Source organism: Saccostrea echinata, unplaced genomic scaffold (genome assembly GCF_033153115.1).
Source record: "Saccostrea echinata isolate AGI-Se365-2 ecotype Australia unplaced genomic scaffold, CSIRO_AGI_Sech_v1 ptg000054l, whole genome shotgun sequence".
Taxonomy (NCBI): Eukaryota; Metazoa; Mollusca; class Bivalvia; order Ostreida; family Ostreidae; genus Saccostrea; species Saccostrea echinata.
In genome coordinates, this window is record NW_026889803.1 from 12,583,957 (window position 1) to 12,610,112 (window position 26,156).

At 31.7% G+C, this 26,156-nt stretch overlaps 1 protein-coding gene and 2 long non-coding RNA genes across 3 annotated transcripts; 1 reads left to right on the forward strand and 2 right to left on the reverse strand.

Moving 5' to 3' along the window:
• Positions 1–589: 589 nt before the first annotated feature.
• On the reverse strand, positions 590–4,631 carry LOC133204580 (uncharacterized). Its single transcript, XM_061340334.1, has 4 exons — positions 4,441–4,631; positions 3,134–3,388; positions 2,838–2,984; positions 590–2,545 (listed from the first exon to the last, which is right to left on the reverse strand). Exons 1-4 carry the CDS (start codon positions 4,520–4,522, stop codon positions 2,289–2,291), a joined length of 741 nt encoding a protein of 246 aa, XP_061196318.1. The 5' UTR covers positions 4,523–4,631; the 3' UTR covers positions 590–2,288.
• A 5,394-nt stretch (positions 4,632–10,025) lies between these two features.
• On the reverse strand, positions 10,026–11,549 carry LOC133205494 (uncharacterized). The gene is made up of 3 exons (XR_009723618.1): positions 11,479–11,549; positions 10,845–10,996; positions 10,026–10,153 (listed from the first exon to the last, which is right to left on the reverse strand). It is a non-coding gene; the product is annotated as an uncharacterized LOC133205494 (long non-coding RNA).
• Positions 11,550–14,844: 3,295 nt separating this feature from the next.
• Positions 14,845–15,599, forward strand: LOC133206318 (uncharacterized). Its single transcript, XR_009723742.1, has 4 exons — positions 14,845–14,873; positions 15,076–15,225; positions 15,331–15,402; positions 15,526–15,599. It is a non-coding gene; the product is annotated as an uncharacterized LOC133206318 (long non-coding RNA).
• Positions 15,600–26,156: the final 10,557 nt, after the last annotated feature.

Genomic DNA, 26,156 nt, shown 5'->3' on the forward strand with positions numbered 1-26,156 from the left:
CTACTAGACCTTTCATTATCATCATCGGAAGTTCAATTTTCTTTAAATTTCTTACGCCACTTGAAAACCAGTTGCTTACTGTACTTTTTGTTCTGCCTGTATCACTAATATATGCGTCTGAGACTCTGAGTCAGAGTGTATCCGAGACTTATTAACTGACCGAATTTCGACGTTGTCAAACTACGTCATGATGATGAACAAATCATCATTTGAAAAACTAAATATCCATTTAGCATTCGATGTTTTGTAATATATATATATATATTTTTTTTTACATATTTTTCTTATTAGAAAATATAACCCCATATCTAATAATTAATAATTACCCGAAACTTGATAATACTTAATATATTGTACAAATCCCCCAAGTTTTGTTTACAATTTTCCCCCGTGGTTAAAGAAACTGAAAAATAATTAATTGTACATTGTTATTTTATGAAGAGAGTGTATGAGATAATATTCACAGTGATCTAAGAGGTTTCTATTTTCTAAGCAAGTGAGTTAAAATTGTGCAGATACACCTTTTATTTCGTAGTTCACTTGACAAAAAATAAATCAACAACATTTTCAAAAGAAATCATTATTTATTCTTCAAAAATTCAGTGTAAATATTTGAAAATCACACAAAAAAGCAAATGGAAAAAAAAATGAAAACGATTTATGACCTTAAACTTCAATGAATTATAAAATAAATATATAAACATTTTTCAATATGTCTTTTTTATTTCTAGAAAAAAACGCACAGATTCTGAAAGGAGAGGAAATTTATGGCACGTGTCCTCTTAAAAGAGATAAATACTTGATAACTCTACTGGTATGATAAATTAATATCTACAAGTTGATATTCCGAGAAATTCAAAGGGAACAACATACATGTATTAGCCCGGTACCCGAGGCCTGTTGAAGTTCTAGAATAAGCACGAATGTCCTGGGTACCAGGCACGCAACATATCTGAAAATACAAAGTAATACAATGTTGTTTGTGCTATCACACTACCAGTTTGCAACTCTACATTGTTTCATTAAACCTAATATTTAAAAAATATATATATACAACATATTAAAGAAAATGTTGTAAAAATGAATTTAATGAAACAAGCATGATCACAAAAATGCAAAGTTTAAGTCAAGCATTCCTATGACCCCTGTATTGTACAATATGTAAATATTCACAAACATTAATAGAGTGACCCTGTTCACATATCACACATAAAAATTTTTTAAAAAAAAATGGGCATGGACATAAGTTGTTCATGAGATAAGGTCAAACTGAAGTCAGATGTGGGGTTTCGCAAACTGGCTAAACAGTCTATATCCGCTGATACAATATTCAGTTACGGTATACTGAAAGGTTTTTCCTAGTGTGCGCAGATAAAAAAAAAATATCCGAAAATTAAAAATATCTATATTATGAAATGTCAGTTTTCATTTCTTACTTCACTTAACAAAACAAATAGGAAAATAGAAATCATAGTTTATTCTTCAAACAGTCATTGTTTATATTAGAAAATCGAACAAAATAAAGAAAATGCATTAAGAACAACACTCAAATACGATTTATGATTTTAAACTTCAATGAATTATAAAATAAAAATACAGTGTATTCACATTCCTGAATATTATGTTGAAAAAAAAATGCACAGATTCTTAAAGGAGAGGCAATTTATGGCACTTGTTATCTTAAAAAAGACAAAAATTTTAACATTAAATCATAGAACATGTATACAGTTAAAGAATATCATGGAGGAAGTTGGCAAGATTCCAGTTCCCCGAGGTCAGGACTATTTCCCGAGGCAAAGTTGAGTAGAGGTATCAGCAGAAGTATCATAACAGAAAATACTCCAAGAAAATCAAAGAGAGCAACATATTAGCCTGGTACCCGAGGTCTGTCGAAGCACGGACCCGGGAAAGGCCTTGGGTACCAGGCAAGCAACATATCTTAGAGTAAAAAAAAAGTATTTGTATTCACAATGTTATTTGTGCTACAGTATTCCACTACCAGTTTGCAACTCTACATTGTTCCATCTAATCATTACATGAAAAAAGAAATAATTCTATGCATCATATTAAGAGAAAATGTTATAAAAATGAAGGTATTAAAACATGATCACAAATGCAAAATTTAAGTCGAGCATTCTAATGATTCATATATTGTACAAAATGTAACATATCACAAATAAAAAATGAAAAGAAAAACAAAATAAAACATGGTTCAACAAGTTGTTCATGAGATAAACTCAAACTAAAGTCAGACATCGATGTGGGATTTCGCAAACTGACTAAACAGACTATATCCGCTGATACATGACGCGGCGGCGCCTCTTCGTCCTACAGCACAGGCAGATGACAAGGAAAGGAATGATAAGGATAGCAAAGAACACTCCTACGATGATGCCAATGATGGCGGCTGCTGTGAGGTACAACGCTGCACATAGTGAATTGTACTCATCGCTGCCGTCGCCGCAGTTGTTACGTTTGTTGCAGATGAGACCGACAGCGATACAGCGACCATTTTCACAGTGGAATTCATTGGAATAGCAGGGTGCTGTAATTTTAAAAGACGTGATCAAGCCAATCGTATAAGAAAGGGGGATATGCTTACACTTGTTTTTTTTTTTAATTTTTCTCCTTATTTAACTAACTCAACAATTAGCCAGCGTAAGAAGTGAATTTCAAAATCCTTAACTTTGATTTTGATGCAAATTTGATCGCCCGCATAATAAAAACTAATAGTCTGAGTGCAGTTCTAGAACTCTCATCTTGAAAGTACAAATAAAATCCAGTATATATGTATACAGCATTTGTATTACAAGAAATTAGACTAAGCAATTGCATACCTTTGTGAAATGGAGTAGCAAAAGCCTTAAATTTGATCCCTTGTTGTAAACCATGTGATTTCAGTTCTATTCCCATCTCTTTGTGAGCGGTGCTATTGGTGGCATAAGTACTCTGATCCAAATGTCTTCCGCATAAATCCTGCTTATCTGGAAACGGAAACATAAAAACTTTCATTTAATATTTTAAAAATTATCCCTAAAAAGAAATGCATTTAACAACGATTAAAAGATAGTACAGTGGCGTTAAAGTCTTGCATTAAAAGAAAGGAAAGAAAACACATAAGAAAAATACTTACTCAATTTTTCAGAGCCATCATAAATGTTGATACTATTATTTAGACATGCTCCTTCAATTCGTGGGGACAGTCTTATGTAATCAATCGTTAGAACCATCCCTGATTGGAGTATTTCTGAATCTGTTCTGTTGGTAATGGTGGGTCTGAGATTCATTCTACAGTCAGTGATGTTTATAGGTGTAGACTCAGGAGCAAGCCTCACAATGCTTTCTTCAGAGATGTTTACGAGTTGATCACATTCTTGTGTAACATATACTGAAAATTTAAATTCCAAATTGAAAAAAATTTTTTTTTTTCAAACTTGGATAAAATAAAAAAAAAAGTAATGCTAAATAAATAACACACACACACACACAAAACATATAAGTTACATGTTGCATACAGGGAAGAATTTGTTTCGTAGAATCCTAACCTATAAACTTTCAAAAAATTGTAACATTTCGTTCACTTTTTTAATGCAGGGAAATACTGGTTTTTGTAAATCCGAACAATTCTGACAATAAAGTTTTAAAATGTTTTCCTTTAAATTCCCCATCAATCCTGTTAGTAGGCCCGCAAAGAGACAATGTACTCTTTTCTTAATCTTAAACTTCGACAAAAACTCTGAACGTACATGCACAACACACATACATGTATTCAAGAGAATCAATTATTTTTTAGTCGAAATGTACATGTACAAAACACTCATTATATTCACTTGCATCAGTTATCTATATATCTATATAGTGCTTTAATGAGTCGAAATATTTCCGTGAATGTGTAATGTGAAATGTATACGTTTATTAGTCCTGTTTCTCTCATCGCCATGTTGAAAGTGCCATGAAACCTCAAGAGCACTATTGAAATAACAGTCGCTCCTAAAAAAAAATAGTTCCCAAACATGGGTTTAAAAAAAAAAGAATTGTACATGCCCCTCGACCCCTGTCTTCGCTAATCTCTACAAATATGGTCCGTTGTAGCCTCCATACTAATGTCTTTTTAAACCTGATCAAAACAAAGCATGTCAATTCAAGTCCTGATAGCTTTACATTAACTTTTCAGAAATATTTCTTCAATTCTTATTAAATTGTTTGATTAATTATTTTAATTTCCAATCCTTTGACTCTATATCACTTGATCACTGAATAAAATTTGTTTTTCAAGTTAATTTTAAAAATCATATATTCCTTTTAACGTTAAGACCGTTTCTCCTAAAAATTAAAAAACAAAATGTAAAATAGATCTACAGTAAGTGATGACTTCCTAAATCTAGATTATAGGCCTAGAATAAAAACTGTTCAATCCAGGAAGTAACCAAACTCGCTCACCTGTCGGGTGCTCACCACAAACACCACAGAGCAAAATAGTCGTTATAAAGGCTGAAACAGTGTAAATTAAAAATTCCCCCATTGTAAGTTGTGAAATTGCTGGAACGGTTCTTCGTTATGGATACTTATAAACTAAATTAAGATCACGTGCAGATGACATTAAATCTACTTTCGGTTGAGATGATTCTGCGTCATTGGTGTTCTACGGAACACTGACCTCGTTAAAATTACGTATCTAGCAGTGTCTAGGCATTTATGTAAGTTGTTGGCCGCATCAGGATAATGATTTGAAGGACTGGGGATTCATAATTGGCGTACTAGGAATACATGTATTTAATTGTTAAAAATATGTAGACTTCCTGAGCATGACTACCCTAGCATAAACATATGAATGTCTATTTGATGTAAACTGTAAAAGGGTGGGTTATATTTGGTATTTTCCATTTTTTTTTCAAATATAAATAAGAAAAAATCATGCTCTTAAAACTCTGTTTTGTTTGCAGTGCATTCCAACGTGATTTTTCATTGGTATTTGTCATCGATTATGACGTCACATTCCTTAGTATGCTTACGTTGTGTTGTGGTTACCTCTCACTCTAGCGACATAAGTCAAATTAATCGGACGCATTCTTGCAACGCTCCCGTTTTTTCTGAAAATTCAGCTGCTCAGAGTAAAGAATTAACATAGAAGATGCATGAAAGTACAGATATGAGGGTAATGCCTCAAGCTGTTTGTTTTCTTTTGTGAAAAATCATTTAGAACTGATTTCATTAGTAATACATATTTTCTCGGGGAGGGATGAGAGTGGGGAAGAGAGATGTAAGGGGCTTTACTGAGGATATTCTGACATCGTAGCACCCATTCTTTCACACACACACCCATTGTCAGTATCTACTGGCTTTTTTTTTTATTATTGTACATGTATGTGTTTGCTTTTGCCGGAGGAACTCGTATGAAATCATGACTGTATATTTTATATTTATTTTATAAGATTAGTAAATTGATGTCCATCTTTTGTTGCTCATTATTTAGGTTTCAAAATATACTATACATTTATAATAAAGTAATTGAAATAAATATAATGCAATAAAATTCTTTCTTCCCAATAGGTTAAAAGAAACAGTTTTTCGTATATACTTGGTATGGAATAGAAAAGCAAAATATTTTCCTAGCTTTACATTATTTTGGACGTTGTTATTGACAACGTCAATTTGTTCTAGCTAAATACATCATGTAGTGCACGAAGAATGTAGGAATTTTAGGAGGGGGGGGGGGTAAATATATTTTTTACAAGTTTCATAGTTTTGAATTTCTTAAATTGCAAAACTTTAATGTAACACAAGCAAAGATGAGGGTGTTATCAGATCTCTCACAAGGATTTATTATGCTGAAAATTGATTGAAATTTTAGTTCAAAAGGCAATGTTTTGACGGTGATATAATATAGCCTATACATAGTTTATGACTATTTCTAACCAAAAAGAAAAAATGAATGATTTTCTTTGGAAGGGGATGGGGTGCGGGTGAGTAGTGATTACTGAGTTGAGTTGACTAAAAACAGACTCTGCGAACATATGCAGATTCTTGTATTTGCGACAAATTTTCAAAATAAACAATAAAGTAAGAAATAGTCAGGAAATCGGAGGAATTATCATGAAACTGTGTATTTAACAAATTGTCCTCAACACATCAAATGAGCACTTAAGCATGTTAGCCTATTACAATAAGTACTGGATTTTATTTATAATTTATAATCCCTCATTTACAGATCCAGAGATAATTCAGGTGCATGTTTATTGTCATGTATGTTATCAAACAGCTTAAAAAAAAGACTCCTTATAACTAAAAACAAGTACATACATGTCAGACATAATAGTATCGTTTTTGAAGGGCGGGGGGGGGGGTAATGAAAACTTACCTGAAAAACTTTAACAAGCAAAAAAATAAAAATTAAATAAAAAAAAAATAAATAAATAAATTGAAAATCCTTTTTCGTAGAGGTGAGGATAGGGGTTGTTCCAACTTTCCTTCACAACCTAATTATCAAATTATATTAAATACATTACCAAACTACCATGATTTAACCATGCTGCACCAAAAAGTTGGGGCGGTCTTTCAATGAACGTTTTCAAAAGTAAAACGTTATCTTTGGAAAATAGTGGGGGGGGGGGGGGGGAGCCCCCTCCCATTGTACTAAGTGCCATGGGCACGTAGTACAATGTTATGCTCTTTAATACATTTCAGAAGTGTGACGATCCAGCCAAAGCCTCGCCAGAAACCACTACTCCGCCATCCTTCGACGAGGTACGGTACAGAATTTTCATATACAAGTACAGCTTTATATTCGAAATGTAATTTTACAAACATGTAAAATTATTATGATCATAACCATTTGTAATAATGAATGGCTGGCATATGAGCGTATCCTTTTCTCTGTTTTGTAGGTTGTTGCCAAGTGGAGAAAGAGGCCATGGAGATACAACAGAGTCTGGCGGAAAGACCAGAAATGGACAAGAGAGGTGAATATAATATTTATACAGCTTTATATTCATAAATAACCGGTAAATGGATACATTGCCATTTTAACAGATAATAATTAAAATGCTGTTTTAGAAAAAATTCTGATACTAAATGCAAGCTTTTGATAACTTGATAAACACATCTATAAAGAGAGAGCGAGGGGGGTGGGGGTAACATGATGGAACACTTTTTTGATTATATATAAGCCATAGATCAAAATTACATGCACCTCCTTTGATTTTAGGGACTGACCCCTTCCGAACATCAGAAGGCGCCAATTGTCTCTAAGGAACAAAGTGATCAACCTACACGGGTGGTACCTGTACCCAAACAGGTGTGTTGAATGATAGTCAATCAATAAAGTCTCATTGTGTTCATCATCCATTTAATGTTTTTAATCCACCTGTAAAAGTGATAGATATGTAAGAAATTACAGCAAGTACATGATAATGATTTTTTTCTCAGAAGCTTGATGATCTCTCCAAAGAACTGGAAACCACAACTTCACCACCCTGGCCTGATGAGGTACGCTGTACAAATTTGACTAAATAATGTGATGGTTAAAATCAAAACAGGTGTATGTAATTCATAGACATTTATTTGAAAGTGTAAGATTAGTTTATCCAATGTTTAGGTACTTTTTGGTTATTAAAAGTATTAATGTTCATAATACATTCTTTGTATTGTAGGTTGTTCCCAAGCGACGAAAGAGACCCTGGAGGTACAACAAGGTCTGGAGTAAAGATCGGAAATGGACAAGAGAGGTGATATTCATCAACTTGGAAGGGGGGGGGGGGGTGACAATCTAAAATAATGAATAAAGAAAAGAATTGAATAGAATAATTATGCGAATAAAATAATTATGCGGTATTAATATGTAAATGGAGATTTTACAATTAAAAAAATAATTGTTATAAAGAAACATTTGTGATAAATGAAACACACTTCAGATAAATGGATATTTTTTAAACGCATCTTGGAGAGAGAGAGAATATGAATCATAAAAGAATCACTGAATGAAATAAACATAGTGTATTTTAGGAGCAGACTCAGCCACAGAAAGTACAACCCTCCGCCCCGGTACAAAAGGAGCAACCCACAAAGGTGGTACCAGTCAGAGCTCCCAAACAGGTACAATTGTAATTAATCAAGTGTATATTACCATGGAAACTTTATCTTTTTACATTTTAATCATATGAAGGTCGATAACCCGTATGACTGAATTTTTTTGGTTGAAAAAAAAAATCCACCTTCCTCATTGTATTGGGTTAGTTAAGGATTGGGGGTTTGAAACTGCCTCCCAAAACAACCATTTTATAGCCTATCCTTACATGAAAAAATATAAAGGTTTTACAGTATTATGAACTTATTTTTTAGCCTGAGCCACCCAAGTTTTTGAGAAGATACTGGCGAATCAACAGGTTTTGGAGGAAGGACATGGTGTGGACAAAAAAGGTAAACATACAATTGTCCTCTGCGAGTTGGACAGAAATTAAATCTTCTCAACATAATTATAAAATTTTGAGTCGTATATATCTTTATATCAAGAAACCATGTTTATATTAATATTATTACCAGTTCTCTGAGTTTAGAAATATAAACTTTCGAACATGGCGGGACTCTCAGACAACTTTGAGATATCTGAGAGCTCTAAATATCGAGTTTAGAATCCGTGATTGTAATGATGTTGGGATGGTCGATTCACCCATTTTGCAAGTTATTCGACATATCGGTGATCGAGATATCGGACTTTTAACATCAATTCTCTGTAAGGACCAAAATTTTACTGTAGGGCTGTGGCACACACCATGAGCGATTTTCATGAAACTTTTTCAGTTGATTAATGCCCATACACTATGACATAATCAACATTCAAAATTAAAGTTACTACCTTGGTTGCCATGGTAACGGGCCAATATAGATTTTGTCCCCATTTACTCTCAATTCAAGCATAAAAATGCTATATACTTGATTTCTTGTGGTTTAATCATCTTTATTATTTTGAGATAATTCATACATTATATGAATAGAACAAATGAAGCACTATATAACACAATAAAAAAAATTCTACAAGTCACCTGCAAATTCTTCAATTGATGGCTCAAAGATGACCAAATTCTTACATTTTGAAAATGGTCGTTTTTACCCTATATTTCAAGAAGTCTTTCAAGAAATGCAGGCAATTCAAGAAAAAATCACCTGAAATTTTAAAAACACCATAATAATATTAGTTAACTTTTATGAAAAGTGGAGTGGGGATTTTTTTCGTTTTCGGTATTTTTAACTTCGAAAATTGGCATTTTGCCAAATAATATTTTGTTCAAAATGTTACTAGACACTGGTTGTTTTATAAAATTTCTTTTCCAAACATTTTTCTCACTAATAAATAAGACAAACGGAATGATTAGTAAATATCATTAAAGATAATAAATAGGATAAAACAAAATTAAATGAATTATTATTGTTTCTCTATGATCCTTTACAAAGGGCAGATAACTCAAAATCTAATGAAAATTAGCTATTCAACTTTTCACTGGAACTTATTTCAGTAAACAACATTTTCAAATACTAGGTAAAAAATGGAAAAAGATAATGGATTAAAACTCTAATGATACTTTTCAACCAAAAATGATAAATAAATAATAAATTATTAGTTTTTCATGCATAGGTAGGTAGATACAGTGTATTAATTTAGCAGGTTTGAAATTTGATAAGCTAATGTTAATTTCCTCCTTTTAAATTTTGCTTGTTCCCAGATGCAAATCTTTAGATGTCAATTTTATTTGGTTAAAGAAATTTAGAATTATTTAGACTGACCATAAATTAACACCCCATTAAAAATAATACCATTAATGTATAGTCTTACAATCAGAAAACATACACATATTCATGTGAATATGTATAATTTTATCGTTACTTTTAAAAACAGTTTGTTTTTTTTTTCAAATTATTAATCAAGCAATAATCTACATCTAAACATTATCCAAAATGTGTATTTAGAGATAAACAAAATGTAGAAAATAGCTGCTATATAGCAATTTTGTAGACAATAGGAACAGCTAGGCTTGATGTTTCCATGATTTCTCTTTACATCAGAGGTTGACCATTATGTGGTGTTGTGTCTGACCAGTCAAGAAGAATTTTAAATGGGTTTGAAAAGTGATACTTGAAATAATCATCTTCATCTTTTCCCCTGAAAAAAAAACATACATGTATACTTTAATCAAAAATCAATTGTTTAATATCTACTACATTTTTCATGTGATAACAAATACAAGTATATAAGCATATCTATTTTTATCAAAATGTATATAATACTAAGCTAGTAGTTAGTATTTACATCTTGAAATAAATTGCCTCAAAATTCCTGCATGTGTACTTAAAAAGCAGGCTTCATATCACAGGTGCTTGGGGACGGGACCCCCCCCCCCCCCCCCCCATAAAAATTCATACTCTCGGATACTAAAAGAGAACTTTAGTATCAGAGATTATGAATTTTAATAAAAGGTTAGTTTTAGATTATATTTTGGATTTTTGAATTGTAATACTTTGTGAATGTGTAATAGAAATGTATTTTATTATAAAAAAAGTCGGGGAGAACCCTTGGAGTATGGAACGCGGGGGAGGGGGTCCCATTCCCAAGCACCTGTGCTTCATATTTTATTGCCTTTAACGCAGACAACAATGCACCAATTAATGAATACCTTAACTAAATCATTAATAAATACAATACATGCCGCAGACGTATGTAGCGCTAATTCATGATTACTCCATACCCAGTGATTGCGCTAAATTTTGAATACGCCAATTTATGTACACATACAGTATTTTCAGTGTAGCCAATCGCAAGATAAAAGTAACTGAAACAATTTACCATCACCTACTCCAAAAGCTGTCCCCATGCTCAAACAGAATCTTCTCCAAAAGAATATTGTTCAGGGAAGATACTGTCCAATGTTCAATTCTCACAGTCAATTGCAAGGTTTCTGTCTCCATTAGTTAATTTTGTAACTGCCTCCTGCTTCTGGTATATAGCCTTTGTGTTGAATAATGATGATAAAAACACAAGAATAAAGGTTCTTTCCCAAGCATTTGCAACTATATCAATCATTACTGTATACTGGATATTTCTATTTGTAGTTAATTTATACATATAGGCCTATGCAATTTTCTTGTATAAATCATATGCATTAGGGATAATCATACAAGTCATCAACACTATTTCATATATATATATATATATATATATATATATATATATATATATATATATATATATATATATATATATATATATATATATATATATATATAATTGCATATTAAATAAATTTTATACATATTCAATGTATGAACTTGTACTCACAAGCGAAACTTTCCTGAACAAGTTCTGATTGAATATTTATAAATTATACCCACCATAAATTTGCTTGTGAATTAAGATTATCTTAAAAGTTTGATAAAGCATACATCAAGTGAAAAAAGAAAATTGAATTAATTAAATTATAGTGTACTTACAGTTGCTCATATATCCTTCATCGTTGTACTATTTGAGTGCAACCTTTCATAAGTGATGCTCCTGTGTCACAGTCCTAAATTATATTATATTTTTATCTTATTAGTTTGTATTTATAGCTGCAGTTAAATATGTTTGTTCTTTTACAGTGAATCGGAATTATATGACTTCTTTTTAGGCTAAATTTTTTTTTTATGTGTTTCCGTTAAGTCGACCATCTCTAATTTTTACCCACCACCAACTACTTTTTTGGCCAAATTAGATTTTAAACTGTACCAATGGCGGATTTAGAGGGGGGTCCAGCCCCCCCCCCCCTTTGTGTCCAAAATATACATCAGATTTCAGATTTAATAAATCAATTTTTTTGGTGTGGCCTTGAGCCAGTATCCCGAGACCACACTGGTCCCCCCCCCTTTTCAAGATTCCTGGAACCGCCACTGTGTACAATGTTTCCAAAAATATATAATTTTTTTATATAGCCTTGTGTATATTTTTTATTACATACAAACTTACATCTTCTAAAATATTCTCCTCCTTTTGATAAACTTTGTTGTTATGATTTGCCAAAGTAAGTTGCTTTCTGAAGCAAGCAAAAATTCCTATAATGCAAATATATTAATAAGATGTATATATCTGGAATATCCTGCTAACATGGTGATCTTTGAATATAGACCAATTAAGTCTATTATATAAAAAAAATTATTTAAAATGTCAATTTATTTGAAAAAAGCTTCTTACGTGTAGTTTTTATACAAAATGAATATTTGAAAACATTCAAATTCATACCTGTGCCTAGGGTTGTTCTAACCATTCCCACTGACTGCCCTATCTTCTGCTTGTTGTTTTCCTCCAATTGCATCTTGTATTTTTCTCATGGGTTTTAGAGTACATGGAATCCCACATGATGGGAATGCAAGTCAGACCTCATAAAATTTGTTTCAATATTTTGCAAAGTGAATTTGACATTAAAAATCTATTATCATAATAAAGACCTGTACATCATTATCAAGTTGAATGCTGAGAAAGCAGTGTCTCCTTCATTTGATGAATTCCTTTGCCATTCACACCCGAATTCCAATTTAAAAAGTTGAAAAACACATCATTTTTCCGTTATTGTTTCATGTTTATTTTTCTGGCGTCTGTTTTTGCCACATGTTGTTATAAACTTCTTTAGACTTCAATACAGGAGAGTCAACAAAGGGAAATAACACCAGTTTAATTTTTTGTCTTCAGTGCAAAAGAGTCAGCAAAGGGAAATAACTCTAGGTTAATTTTTAGGAAAAGTTATAATTTGAGGGGATTGGAATATGACTTTTAACTGATTTCCCCACCTCAAATCTTTTTGCATCTTTTAGATCTAAGCTTGATCTTACTAAAAAGATCTTTTTTCTAAGTTTCAATTGCCTGCAAAATTTAATATGCATATCAAGAAATAGGCACCTTTGTATTCATTTTTATGACAAATTCATGTAAATTGATCTGTATCATATTAAAAACCTTGGGTTAAATTGAATAAAATTTAGATGCACAGAAACTTTGATTACTTAGCTGTAAAATGAAACCCATGTTATGTTCATAACTTTCCTACATTAAGGAAGCACGGAATTATTTTACATGGTGATGACAATCAGGTCAGTTTTGCCATGACAAAATATTTCAAAGTCGTTGCTATGGAAACCAAGGAGGTACTGTCCAAAATTTACCCACCAATAGTCTTTATATAGGGCACTCTCTAATATTATAGTGATAAAATAAAATTCCATGATAGTGCGTGGCCAAGCATTTTTGGTCCTTACAGAGAATTGATGTTAAAATACACAAAACAAACCTGAGTCCAAACTGCAGCAGCAAAATTGCACTGTGCCAGCACAGCAGGATCAAGATGATGCTGGCAAGCAGTTTTGTGGAATTCTGGGTAAAAATATCAAAGGTAAACTTTTCAAAAATTTAGATTTGATCATTCTTTTTAGAACTTGTATATTCATCGTGCATGTAAATTGCTAAATATATGTGTATATTGATCTATGGTCAATTTCTATTTTAGGAAACTAATTTAAAATAATTACTTTACTATTGTTTTGGGAGGACTTATGTGGCATTAATAGTCTTTATTGATCTAAAAAAATGAGCAAATAAGCAGAGAAAAATGTCTATGGCTCGATAAAGAAAGTCATGTAGGATCATCAAAATTTGCTACATATCCCAAGTATTGAAATTACTTATCTATGAATTAGTATGCACACACAAAGGGCAAAAATGATCATAATATAACACAATTTTCCCATTTAAGAGGATCCTTGCTACATTTTTTGAAAGTATATCTTCAGAGTAGGTGTTAAAAAAGTAGAGCAGTAGAAACACATTTTTTCGGTCAACAAATTAAAACGTGAAGCGAAGATTCATAATGTCCTAAAACTACACTTTTATGACACAACCTTTATATATTTCTGAGAAATACATGTATTTGAAGTCCATTATTCAAGGTCCATATCACAAACAAGATCTTAATACCATAGCCTGTTAATGAGTTGCGTGGTCTAGTGGTTGACATGTCAATCTCTAGGAAAAGAAATGATATGTTTTTTATTGCTATTTTTCATATTTTTATTGTTTTTTTTTTTATTGGATTCAAACCCCCAGGAAAATGTTTAATGCCTGGGTTGAAACCCCAAACAAAACCTTTTTAAACATAGAATAATTTTTGCAGAGAGAATTCTCCACAAAGAATTTTCAAACCTTTCAATGATCAGATTATTGCTTCAAATACTTCGTTCACAAAGACAATTTAATTTTTATACACTTGAAGCTATAAGCATTTTCACGTCTAATTCGTCCATGTTCTTTTTAAAAGATAGGTCTTTGGGCTAGGGTTTTGGCACTATCCAGGAAAAATTGTTTATAGTATATTGTTAACTTTTAATTTCCTTATTCTTTTCAGTAGTCCATAACAGAGCCATCAAAGACTAAGGATGTTGATGACGTAAGTATCACATACATGTATAAAGGAAAGCATGATAGATAAACTTGCTTCCAATATTTCATTGATAGATTTGTACATGGAATATGTAGAATTGTACATTATAGAATGTATGCCATGCACATTCTTCATAATATTACACTGAAAATCATTCGTATGATGAATGAATGTAATATGAATTTCAACATGTAAATCTTCTTTATTATATCACTAGATACAATATCTAATTTAGATATACACGGAACAAATTGTTGTTATCATTTGATATATAAATACTGAATGTAAATTATAAACTAAGGAGTATTAATCACACAGAATGACACATCAGAAGCATGTACCCAAGAAGTGACTGCATTGTCCTCCACTGACGAGACTCGTCCTAATCCTATAGATGATGGACAGAAAGCTGTAGTTGAAAGGGTACGTATAATTCAATGATTTTCATTAAGTAAACTTTTTTTTCTTTCAGTTAGCGTAACCTTTTCAAGAACTTATGAATAAACCTTGGCAATTTATGTGTTTCAATAATATTTCCTTCTGACACAATTAAGTGTTGAAAATCTTTTCTAGAACATGTAAATACATTAGTTTCATGAATTAATACCAAGTGTGTTTTGTTCAGATAATTGATGGACTGACAGAGTTTGAGAAGTTAGCAGACGACAAGGTAGAGGGGAACATCCCCGGGGACAGCAGTGGTGATAGCAATGGGCTCCAACGGGTTAGCGACTGTTCTTCAACCCCACTCACAGACATACAGACAGAGGATAAGGTATGGAAAGATTATAATAATCAAACACATCTATATATTTATTATAATATATTTGTTTTATTAGTGTTTGTGTCTGTGATATATATAATTTCGTTTTGTTTATAGGACAAGTCTACCCGGAAGCGGAAGAGGCCAGATTGCTCTTTTACGCCTTCAAAGAGACTGAAGTCTGCATTGGTATGCATAATTACTTTTTTTTAAACTATACGTTTAAAGTCTTTTTCATTGCTGTCCCCTTTGATGGAATAAATTTCACTGATTTCTAATTTGATTAATTGTATAATTGTGTTTTCTACGTAGTTTGCACCAGCCGAGATTGAAGTACAGTGCCTGGTGCGGAAGTTTGCCGCCATGAGCGTGTAAGCCCCAGTAGAAGTATAGAATCGTTTATCTGTGTGACAGTAGACCTCTAACTGTGTGGTTTGGCTTAGAGGGATTTAGATAATTGATACTATACCTTTTTGTAAATATATGTACATAGTTCTGTATAGTTTTTAATCATGAATTTTAATGTACATGCTATAATTGTTCTTATTTCAGACCTATATTTATTTTTTTTAACAGTGAATTCATAATATATTTTGTTTGTTTGTTTTTCTTATTTATTTTATTCATTTATGCATGTTTGTTGTTGTGTTTTATTTTAAAGTATTTATTTTAAAATTTTTGACTTTGAATTCGTTATAAATTATAAGAATGATTTTTTTTTCTAATCAATACCTTCTTTTCAATTTCCTTTTTAAAAAAAATGTTTCAATTAATTGTTTTACAATATTTTATTTTTTCTTTAGATAAAAACTTTAATGATTGTTTTTCATTTTTTCTGCATATTAATTCTCATTTTTGGTTAATTTTATTCTTGCAACAAAGAATTTTCAGTGTCTTGTTTTATCTTTTCATGAAGATTGTAAATACTAGCTGGATTTTTTCAATAAACATAAAAATCTATTTCTTGTCTTTTAATTTTTTTTTCATACATATCAAAAAATTTAAATTAATTTCAAAGACTCTCTGGTCTGGAAAAAATTGGGATGAACGACCAGAGAGCTACAAAGTCACCCATAGAAAAAAATATATATTTATTGCGCACAAAAAGTGCGCATGCATGTTTCTCAATTCTTTTCTCCGTCTATTTAATCTGCCATCTCAAAATATTACTAAACATTTATTTCTAACATTCTTTTAAAACAAAATAACCCTCACAACCGTTTTTAATAGCCCTCCTGGTCCTGAAATTAAGATCGTCGAAAATTTCCTTTATCTATACTGCTGTTTTGGCTGAGAAACTTCCGCACTATAAAATATTTGTATACACTTTTATCAACAGGTGGCTTGGAATGTAGTTTCTGGTCGTCAATCCCATTTTTTTTTCAAACCTGCTTGAAATCTGCAGATATCTTACTGATAGCATCGTAAATTGCAAAAATCATTATAATTAATCACTGACCTTTATATTTACACTCTCACACTACTGTAGTGAAGTACTTGACAAAGTGTACGACACGTAAGAAGGTATGATCTTCAAGTTTAATCAAAAGATCGACCACCACCAGGACTACGTTGATGATATACCTTATATATATATATATATATATATATATATATATATATATATATATATATATATATATATATATATATATGTTCCTTAGCTTCTTAAGCATATAATGAGATATAAAGCTGAATCTCTCTACTACCAATACATTCCAGTCTCCACACACAAATATACGCTATGACTATACGATTTGTGGTAAAACAATCAACGTATAGAGGCGGAAAAAGGATAGCATTTTTTTGATATAATCGAAAACCCCTGATGCATAGCAAGGGTGTGTGTCTTGGATATGACTACATTTTCTGTTTTTCAAACTTATGTAGGAATTCATTTCAATTTTTCTTTTACTTTTATGAAACACATAGTGTTTTAGGAGTATTCGCGAAAGTAAAGATAGCTGAGGAACAGGGTACAATTTTATTGATAGTTCTGGGTGTCTGTGGCCAATGAGATGCTTATAATGGGGTCATATCAAACTTATTGACGTTTGTTGAAGCCTTAGCATTGGAAAAGTTTGATGAATTTCATATACATATTATGTGCTTTCGGTGCACAACTTGTTTTCACCACCAATAAGGTTAGGTTTTGTCCTAAGCCCTAGAATCTTAACCTTACATAAAAAAAATCAACAAATGAACATTTACTAGGATTAGAAAAATATTCCCGATCTACAGAAGCTTGTAAGAGCAACTCCCTTCCCTCACTCAATCTGTCCCCAGTCTCCTTACTCTCTTCACACACACGCACACACTCTCTCTCTCTCTCAATCTGTGTGTGTGTGTGTGTGTGCGGGCAATGCGTTACTATGTTGTAAAAAAACTTTTCCTGTATTATTAAGAAAATATTATTTATAGTCAAACATAATTGAAAGTTGTAGTGTTTTAGGTATGTGTAAACTTTTATTGCTAAGAATCACAAAAATCGTTGATCAGATAGGAATCAAAGTACAACGAATTACTTTTAAAAATTCTGTTGAACATTCTTGAATAATTAATTTGCAAGAGAAATACATCTGTTAATTTATAACCACGAAATAAACCATTGAAACGCACAATGTATCTACAACGTTGACGCCAAGAACAAAGACACTGATGGACCACCGACAACACTTTTCACCATTACTTTTTCTTTGACATGTATGTCCGCTTGAAACCATAAATAAAACTCTTAAAATTACAACACAGTGTTAACCAAAATATAAAGACTTAGAGTATGACATTTCTGTCAAATCTGCTAAATTTTTTGTGACCATTATGATTTTGTTTTATCAGGTGTATCTCTATTATAACCTCGTCAATATCTTTATCAGGCAAAAAGTTTTGTTATATTTTATGGTTACCGTGGCTACATGCTCTAAAGTTTAAAAAAAAACAGTATTTTTGAACATGCTCAGGATTCCTTTACTAACATTATAGTAAGACTTTGCTTACAGTGACTGTGTCCAAAAGTTGAAAACTTAACTTCTCTAATTTGGAAGATAAGAATATTTAGGCAAGCTTTTAATATGTGACTAAGGAAACAAAGTACTGAATAATTTTTTCCTACATTTTGATAATTACAGTGTAAATAAGAGCAAACATGAGATCAAATTTATCCAAATAATAGATTAAGAATCTAGTAACATATTTTGAGGACGAAATTTAATATTATTTACTCTAAGTATTGGTCGCTATGGCAATAAATTCTAGAAGAGATTTCTGCATAAATTCTCTTTATGTTCTTATTTGTTTCTACTCTTTTTATGGAGCACAGTTTTTAATAACAGGAAAGCATTTTTATCACGGCAAAGTTATGTTCTAAAATTCTACATTTCAGACATTCGAACTTATCGTACAAAAAGCGTTGCTTTAGAAAATATACATTTATGAAAACAAGAAGTCCATGGGACACAACGTTCACCTGAGTCACCATGGCCCGGCTAATTTTTAGGGAAAAAAAATTATCCTCTTTATTCAGATCCAAAAAATCATTTATATTAACCAGCTTTAAAGGTTGAGGCTATCTGCTAGCTGGCAGGAGTTATCTCTCCATAAGTGTTTACGAGTTATCTCGCATTACAACCTTAATACTTTCATTACGGAAAATTTAGCCCCACCCTTACTTCAGGTTCCTTAATTTGAAAAAAAAAAATCAACAGAACTTAAAAAATATTAGCATAATGATATGATATGGTATGGACTTTCTTCTCTTGATCCCGTATTCAGACTTGAATCTACACTAATCATGGTCCTGCTGTTTTTCATAAGAGTTTCACTATATAGTACCATTTAAAAATTTGATTTCCTATTGTGAGTAATCATGGACCTACTGTTCTTCAGAAAAAAATGAAGAATTTTCCCTATATATATTCCTATGTACAACTTTGATCCCCTGGTTTGGCCCAACCTACCCCCAAGGATCTTAGCTGGGAATCATTCTTAATGCTTAATTCTTAAGTTAAAAATAAATTCTTTCTTAAGAAAAAATTCTCAAGTCATAATCATATAAATTTTAAGCGCAATTCTTAGTTAAGTTTAATTCTGCGAAAATTAGAACACTTAAGTCCCCTAGTAACGCATAAAAATTACCAAATAAAAAGTGCACTCTTCTGTGATGGAGGAATTAAGTATAGCATGGTTCCTAATGAAAGATTAAGATTTCTTCTGTGTACTATTAGTTTTATTTTGTTAAAGAAAACTTAAGTATTTCTTATCTACATGCATCTGTGTAAATCACAATTGGGACGGAGTTAGTTGCATGAAAATGGTTTCAAAATAAAACTTTATTTCTTTACAGTGTTTGAGAATGCAATTTTTGTAGGAAGATATAGCAGTTGCAAAGGTGTGAGAGAGTAATTGCACGTGCTCAGTGCAGTTCCAAACAATATACACACAACAAGTTCCATATTTCTTTCTGCTGTGAAGAAGTAAATACAAGGTCATTGTTGCAGTCTTTGAAAAGTAACTGTTTTGTCAGCTGAGCTCTAGTCATCACGTGACCAGTAACCGTACAGCGCTATCAATAGAAAACGTGAAAGTTCTTATAATTACCGACGCTTTAGACTTACAGTGTATGTAGATAAATGATTTTTCAACGGTAACTGTCATTACACTTTTGCATGAATGTTAGATACTTTGCAGCGCATTGCGGCTACAATATATATATATATATATATATATATATATATATATATATATATATATATATATATATATATATATATAAGGAATCTTCTCTGTGACTCCACTTTTGTTCTGACTTAATTTTTAAAATTTATTTTCCATATATGGGATTGAGAGGTGAAAATTTGAAAATTGGGCAGCATCTTAACAAACAACTTTAAATTTCACATCTTAACATTTTCATGTGCCAAAAATAAATAAATAAATTCAGATGTTTGACTATATTAGACATAAACCAAAGTCAAATAAAATATGTGAGTTTCCAAGTCTAAACTGCGGCATTATACTTATGTCATTCGAAGAAAGATCACCAGAGATTTGAAGTGTTCATTCTACAACAAATAATTTTAATTTGTGCATATAAAGCGGTTTAATTCTTGTCGAACAAGGCAAAGTTTTGAGAATACCCGAAGTCAGCAAAAGAAAGAGCATTCAATACATCTCAATGATTCGCAATAGCCTGAGTAAATTTTATATAGATACATGTATAAGATCATTGGCCTTGTCATGATTTGCATATTGCCGTTTTTAGGAGCATTTTTATTTCTAAATTTTAAAAATTATTTGTGCATAAATAATTTTAGAGAGTGCTACTGTTATCTATTTGTCATTGTGTTCTGCAGGTTTCATGCATTTCGCTCGACCCAGTTAATCCAAATAAAGTCAGGTTGTACCTAAATATATTATTTCAAAAGAAATTCATGCATGGGCAATGAAATTCAAAGACACGTACTGAAATACGGAATAAGAAGGGGGATCTTTTAGCCGATAAACATTTTCATATTATTTTTGACTTAATTGAAGATAATCCGTATTATTGAATATTTCTGACTTAATGTATCGTTAAGAGTGTTTTTTAAAAATGTTTTTCCTTTACTGACAATGTACTACAAAATGTATTGGTAAAAACTGACATGCATTAAAAATAAATATCTGCGGATTTCTGTTTGTTTGTTTTATTTGTTTTTTACTTTGAAAAAAAATTAAGTACCTCTTCTCTACCTCTTATGAAGGGTTTAATATAACGTAGTTTTCGCATCTTTTAACAGTATTTCTTTAGCAAGATAAACTCTCATCATTTCACAATGAACTTGCGCAATAAAATTAGCTTCATTTCTTTGATCGTTGTTCTTACATCGTTCAAAGGGAGATCATTTGAATACAGCCAGAGTTACCTTATGCAAATTTCACAAAATAACAGTTAAGCATTTGAAAGATTAGTATAAATGCGAGATTTCTGAGGGTGGTGGTGGGATAATCTCTAAAAGGTTATTAACAAAAATTCTCTGCTTCTTTCTAATAAAGAAGGCACATTCACGCACATGTATCGGAAAGTGCACATGCATGCATAGTGCTGCAAATGCAGCCTGTGTACCCAAAATGTGCACCATCAACAACACTCGTACTTATTTCAAAGTTTCACAAATTGATTCATTTTTTTTTTTCAAAACCTCGGATATTTTAATCCTAAGATACTTTCCTTTATTTATACAAATGAGTTATCTTTGTAAATCAGAATTGGGACGGAGTTAGTTGCATGAAAATGGTTTCAAAATAAAACTTTTTCTTTACAGTGTTTGAGAATGCAATTTGTGTAGGAAGATATAGCAATTGCAAAGGTGTGAGAGAGTAATTGCACGTGCTCAGTGCAGTTCCAAACAATATACACACAACAAGTTCCCGATTTCTTTCTGCTGTGAAGAAGTAAATACAAGGTCATTGTTGCAGTCTTTGAAAAGTAACTGTTTTGTCAGCTGAGCTCTAGTCATCACGTGACCAGTAACCGTTCAGCGCTATCAATAGAAAACGTGAAAGCTCTTATAATTACCGACGCTTTAGACTTATGTAGAATTTTGTGTAGATGCATGTATAAGATCATTGGCCTAGTCATGATTTGCATATTGCTCTTTTTAGGAGCATTTTTATTTCTAAATTTTAAAAATTATTTGTGAATAAATAATTTTAGAGAGTTCTACTGTTATCTATTTGTCATTGTGTTCTGCAGGTTTCATGCATTTCGCTCGACCCAGTTAATCAAAATTAAGTCAGTTTGTGTCTAAATATTCTATTTCCAAAAAAATTTATGCATGGGCAATGAAATTCAAAAACACGTACTGAAATACGGAATAAAAAGGGGGGTCTTTTAGCCGATAAACATTTTCATATTATTTTTGACTTAATTGAAGATCATCTTTATTATTGAATATTTCTGACTTAATGTATCGTTAAGAGTGTTGTTGTTTTAAAAATGTTTTTCCTTTACTGACAATGTACTACAAAATGTATTGGTAAAAACTGACATGCATTAAAAATAAATATCTGCGGATTTCTGTTTGTTTGTTTTATTTGTTTTTTACTTTGAAAAAAAATTAAGTACCTCTTCTCTACCTCTTATGAAGGGTTTAATATAACGTAGTTTTCGCATCTTTTAACAGTATTTCTTTAGCAAGATAAACTCTCATCATTTCACAATGAACTTGCGCAATAATATTAGCTTCATTTCTTTGATCGTTGTTCTTACATCGTTCAAAGGGAGATCATTTGAATACAGCCAGAGTTACCTTATGCAAATTTCACAAAATAACAGTTAAGCATTTGAAAGATTAGTATAAATGCGAGATTTCTGAGGGTGGTGGTGGGATAATTTCTAAAAAGTTATTAACAAAAATTCTCTGCTTCTTTCTAATAAAGAAGGCACATTCATGCACATGTATCGGAAAGTGCACATGCATGCATAGTGCTGCAAATGCAGCCTGTGTACCCAAAATGTGCACCATCAACAACACTCGTACTTATTTCAAAGTTTCACAAATTGATTCATTTTTTTTTTCAAAACCTCGGATATTTTAATCCTAAGATACTTTCCTTTATTTATACAAATGAGTTATCTTTGTAAATCAGAATTGGGACGGAGTTAGTTGCATGAAAATGGTTTCAAAATAAAACTTTTTCTTTACAGTGTTTGAGAATGCAATTTGTGTAGGAAGATATAGCAATTGCAAAGGTGTGAGAGAGTAATTGCACGTGCTCAGTGCAGTTCCAAACAATATACACACAACAAGTTCCCGATTTCTTTCTGCTGTGAAGAAGTAAATACAAGGTCATTGTTGCAGTCTTTGAAAAGTAACTGTTTTGTCAGCTGAGCTCTAGTCATCACGTGACCAGTAACCGTTCAGCGCTATCAATAGAAAACGTGAAAGCTCTTATAATTACCGACGCTTTAGACTTATGTAGAATTTTGTGTAGATGCATGTATAAGATCATTGGCCTAGTCATGATTTGCATATTGCTCTTTTTAGGAGCATATTTATTTCTAAATTTTAAAATTATTAGTGCATAAATAATTTTAGAGAGTTCTACTGTTATCTATTTGTCATTGTGTTCTGCAGGTTTCATGCATTTTGCCCGACCCAGTTAATCAAAATTAAGTCAGTTTGTACCTAAATATATTATTTCAAAAGAAATTCATGCTTGGGCAATGAAATTCAAAGACACGTACTGAAATACGGAATAAAAAGGGGGGTCTTTTAGCCGATAAACATTTTCATATTATTTTTGACTTAATTGAAGATAATCCGTATTATTGAATATTTCTGACTTAATGTATCGTTAAGAGTGTTTTTTAAAAATGTTTTTCCTTTACTGACAATGTACTACAAAATGTATTGGTAAAAACTGACATGCATTAAAAATAAATATCTGCGGATTTCTGTTTGTTTGTTTTATTTGTTTTTTACTTTGAAAAAAAATTAAGTACCTCTTCTCTACCTCTTATGAAGGGTTTAATATAACGTAGTTTTCGCATCTTTTAACAGTATTTCTTTAGCAAGATAAACTCTCATCATCTCACAATGAACTTGCGCAATAATATTAGCTTCATTTCTTTGATCGTTGTTCTTACATCGTTCAAAGGGAGATCATTTGAATACAGCCAGAGTTACCTTATGCAAATTTCACAAAATAACAGTTAAGCATTTGAAAGATTAGTATAAATGCGAGATTTCTGAGGGTGGTGGTGGGATAATCTCTAAAAGGTTATTAACAAAAATTCTCTGCTTCTTTCTAATAAAGAAGGCACATTCACGCACATGTATCGGAAAGTGCACATGCATGCATAGTGCTGCAAATGCAGCCTGTGTACCCAAAATGTGCACCATCAACAACACTCGTACTTATTTCAAAGTTTCACAAATTGATTCATTTTTTTTTTCAAAACCTCGGATATTTTAATCCTAAGATACTTTCCTTTATTTATACAAATGAGTTATCTTTGTAAATCAGAATTGGGACGGAGTTAGTTGCATGAAAATGGTTTCAAAATAAAACTTTTTCTTTACAGTGTTTGAGAATGCAATTTTTGTAGGAAGATATAGCAATTGCAAAGGTGTGAGAGAGTAATTGCACGTGCTCAGTGCAGTTCCAAACAATATACACACAACAAGTTCCCGATTTCTTTCTGCTGTGAAGAAGTAAATACAAGGTCATTGTTGCAGTCTTTGAAAAGTAACTGTTTTGTCAGCTGAGCTCTAGTCATCACGTGACCAGTAACCGTTCAGCGCTATCAATAGAAAACGTGAAAGCTCTTATAATTACCGACGCTTTAGACTTATGTAGAATTTTGTGTAGATGCATGTATAAGATCATTGGCCTAGTCATGATTTGCATATTGCTCTTTTTAGGAGCATATTTATTTCTAAATTTTAAAATTATTAGTGCATAAATAATTTTAGAGAGTTCTACTGTTATCTATTTGTCATTGTGTTCTGCAGGTTTCATGCATTTCGCCCGACCCAGTTAATCAAAATTAAGTCAGTTTGTACCTAAATATATTATTTCAAAAGAAATTCATGCATGGGCAATGAAATTCAAAGACACGTACTGAAATACGGAATAAAAAGGGGGGTCTTTTAGCCGATAAACATTTTCATATTATTTTTGACTTAATTGAAGATAATCCGTATTATTGAATATTTCTGACTTAATGTATCGTTAAGAGTGTTTTTTAAAAATGTTTTTCCTTTACTGACAATGTACTACAAAATGTATTGGTAAAAACTGACATGCATTAAAAATAAATATCTGCGGATTTCTGTTTGTTTGTTTTATTTGTTTTTTACTTTGAAAAAAAATTAAGTACCTCTTCTCTACCTCTTATGAAGGGTTTAATATAACGTAGTTTTCGCATCTTTTAACAGTATTTCTTTAGCAAGATAAACTCTCATCATCTCACAATGAACTTGCGCAATAATATTAGCTTCATTTCTTTGATCGTTGTTCTTACATCGTTCAAAGGGAGATCATTTGAATACAGCCAGAGTTACCTTATGCAAATTTCACAAAATAACAGTTAAGCATTTGAAAGATTAGTATAAATGCGAGATTTCTGAGGGTGGTGGTGGGATAATCTCTAAAAGGTTATTAACAAAAATTCTCTGCTTCTTTCTAATAAAGAAGGCACATTCACGCACATGTATCGGAAAGTGCACATGCATGCATAGTGCTGCAAATGCAGCCTGTGTACCCAAAATGTGCACCATCAACAACACTCGTACTTATTTCAAAGTTTCACAAATTGATTCATTTTTTTTTTCAAAACCTCGGATATTTTAATCCTAAGATACTTTCCTTTATTTATACAAATGAGTTATCTTTGTAAATCAGAATTGGGACGGAGTTAGTTGCATGAAAATGGTTTCAAAATAAAACTTTTTCTTTACAGTGTTTGAGAATGCAATTTTTGTAGGAAGATATAGCAATTGCAAAGGTGTGAGAGAGTAATTGCACGTGCTCAGTGCAGTTCCAAACAATATACACACAACAAGTTCCCGATTTCTTTCTGCTGTGAAGAAGTAAATACAAGGTCATTGTTGCAGTCTTTGAAAAGTAACTGTTTTGTCAGCTGAGCTCTAGTCATCACGTGACCAGTAACCGTTCAGCGCTATCAATAGAAAACGTGAAAGCTCTTATAATTACCGACGCTTTAGACTTATGTAGAATTTTGTGTAGATGCATGTATAAGATCATTGGCCTAGTCATGATTTGCATATTGCTCTTTTTAGGAGCATATTTATTTCTAAATTTTAAAATTATTAGTGCATAAATAATTTTAGAGAGTTCTACTGTTATCTATTTGTCATTGTGTTCTGCAGGTTTCATGCATTTCGCCCGACCCAGTTAATCAAAATTAAGTCAGTTTGTACCTAAATATATTATTT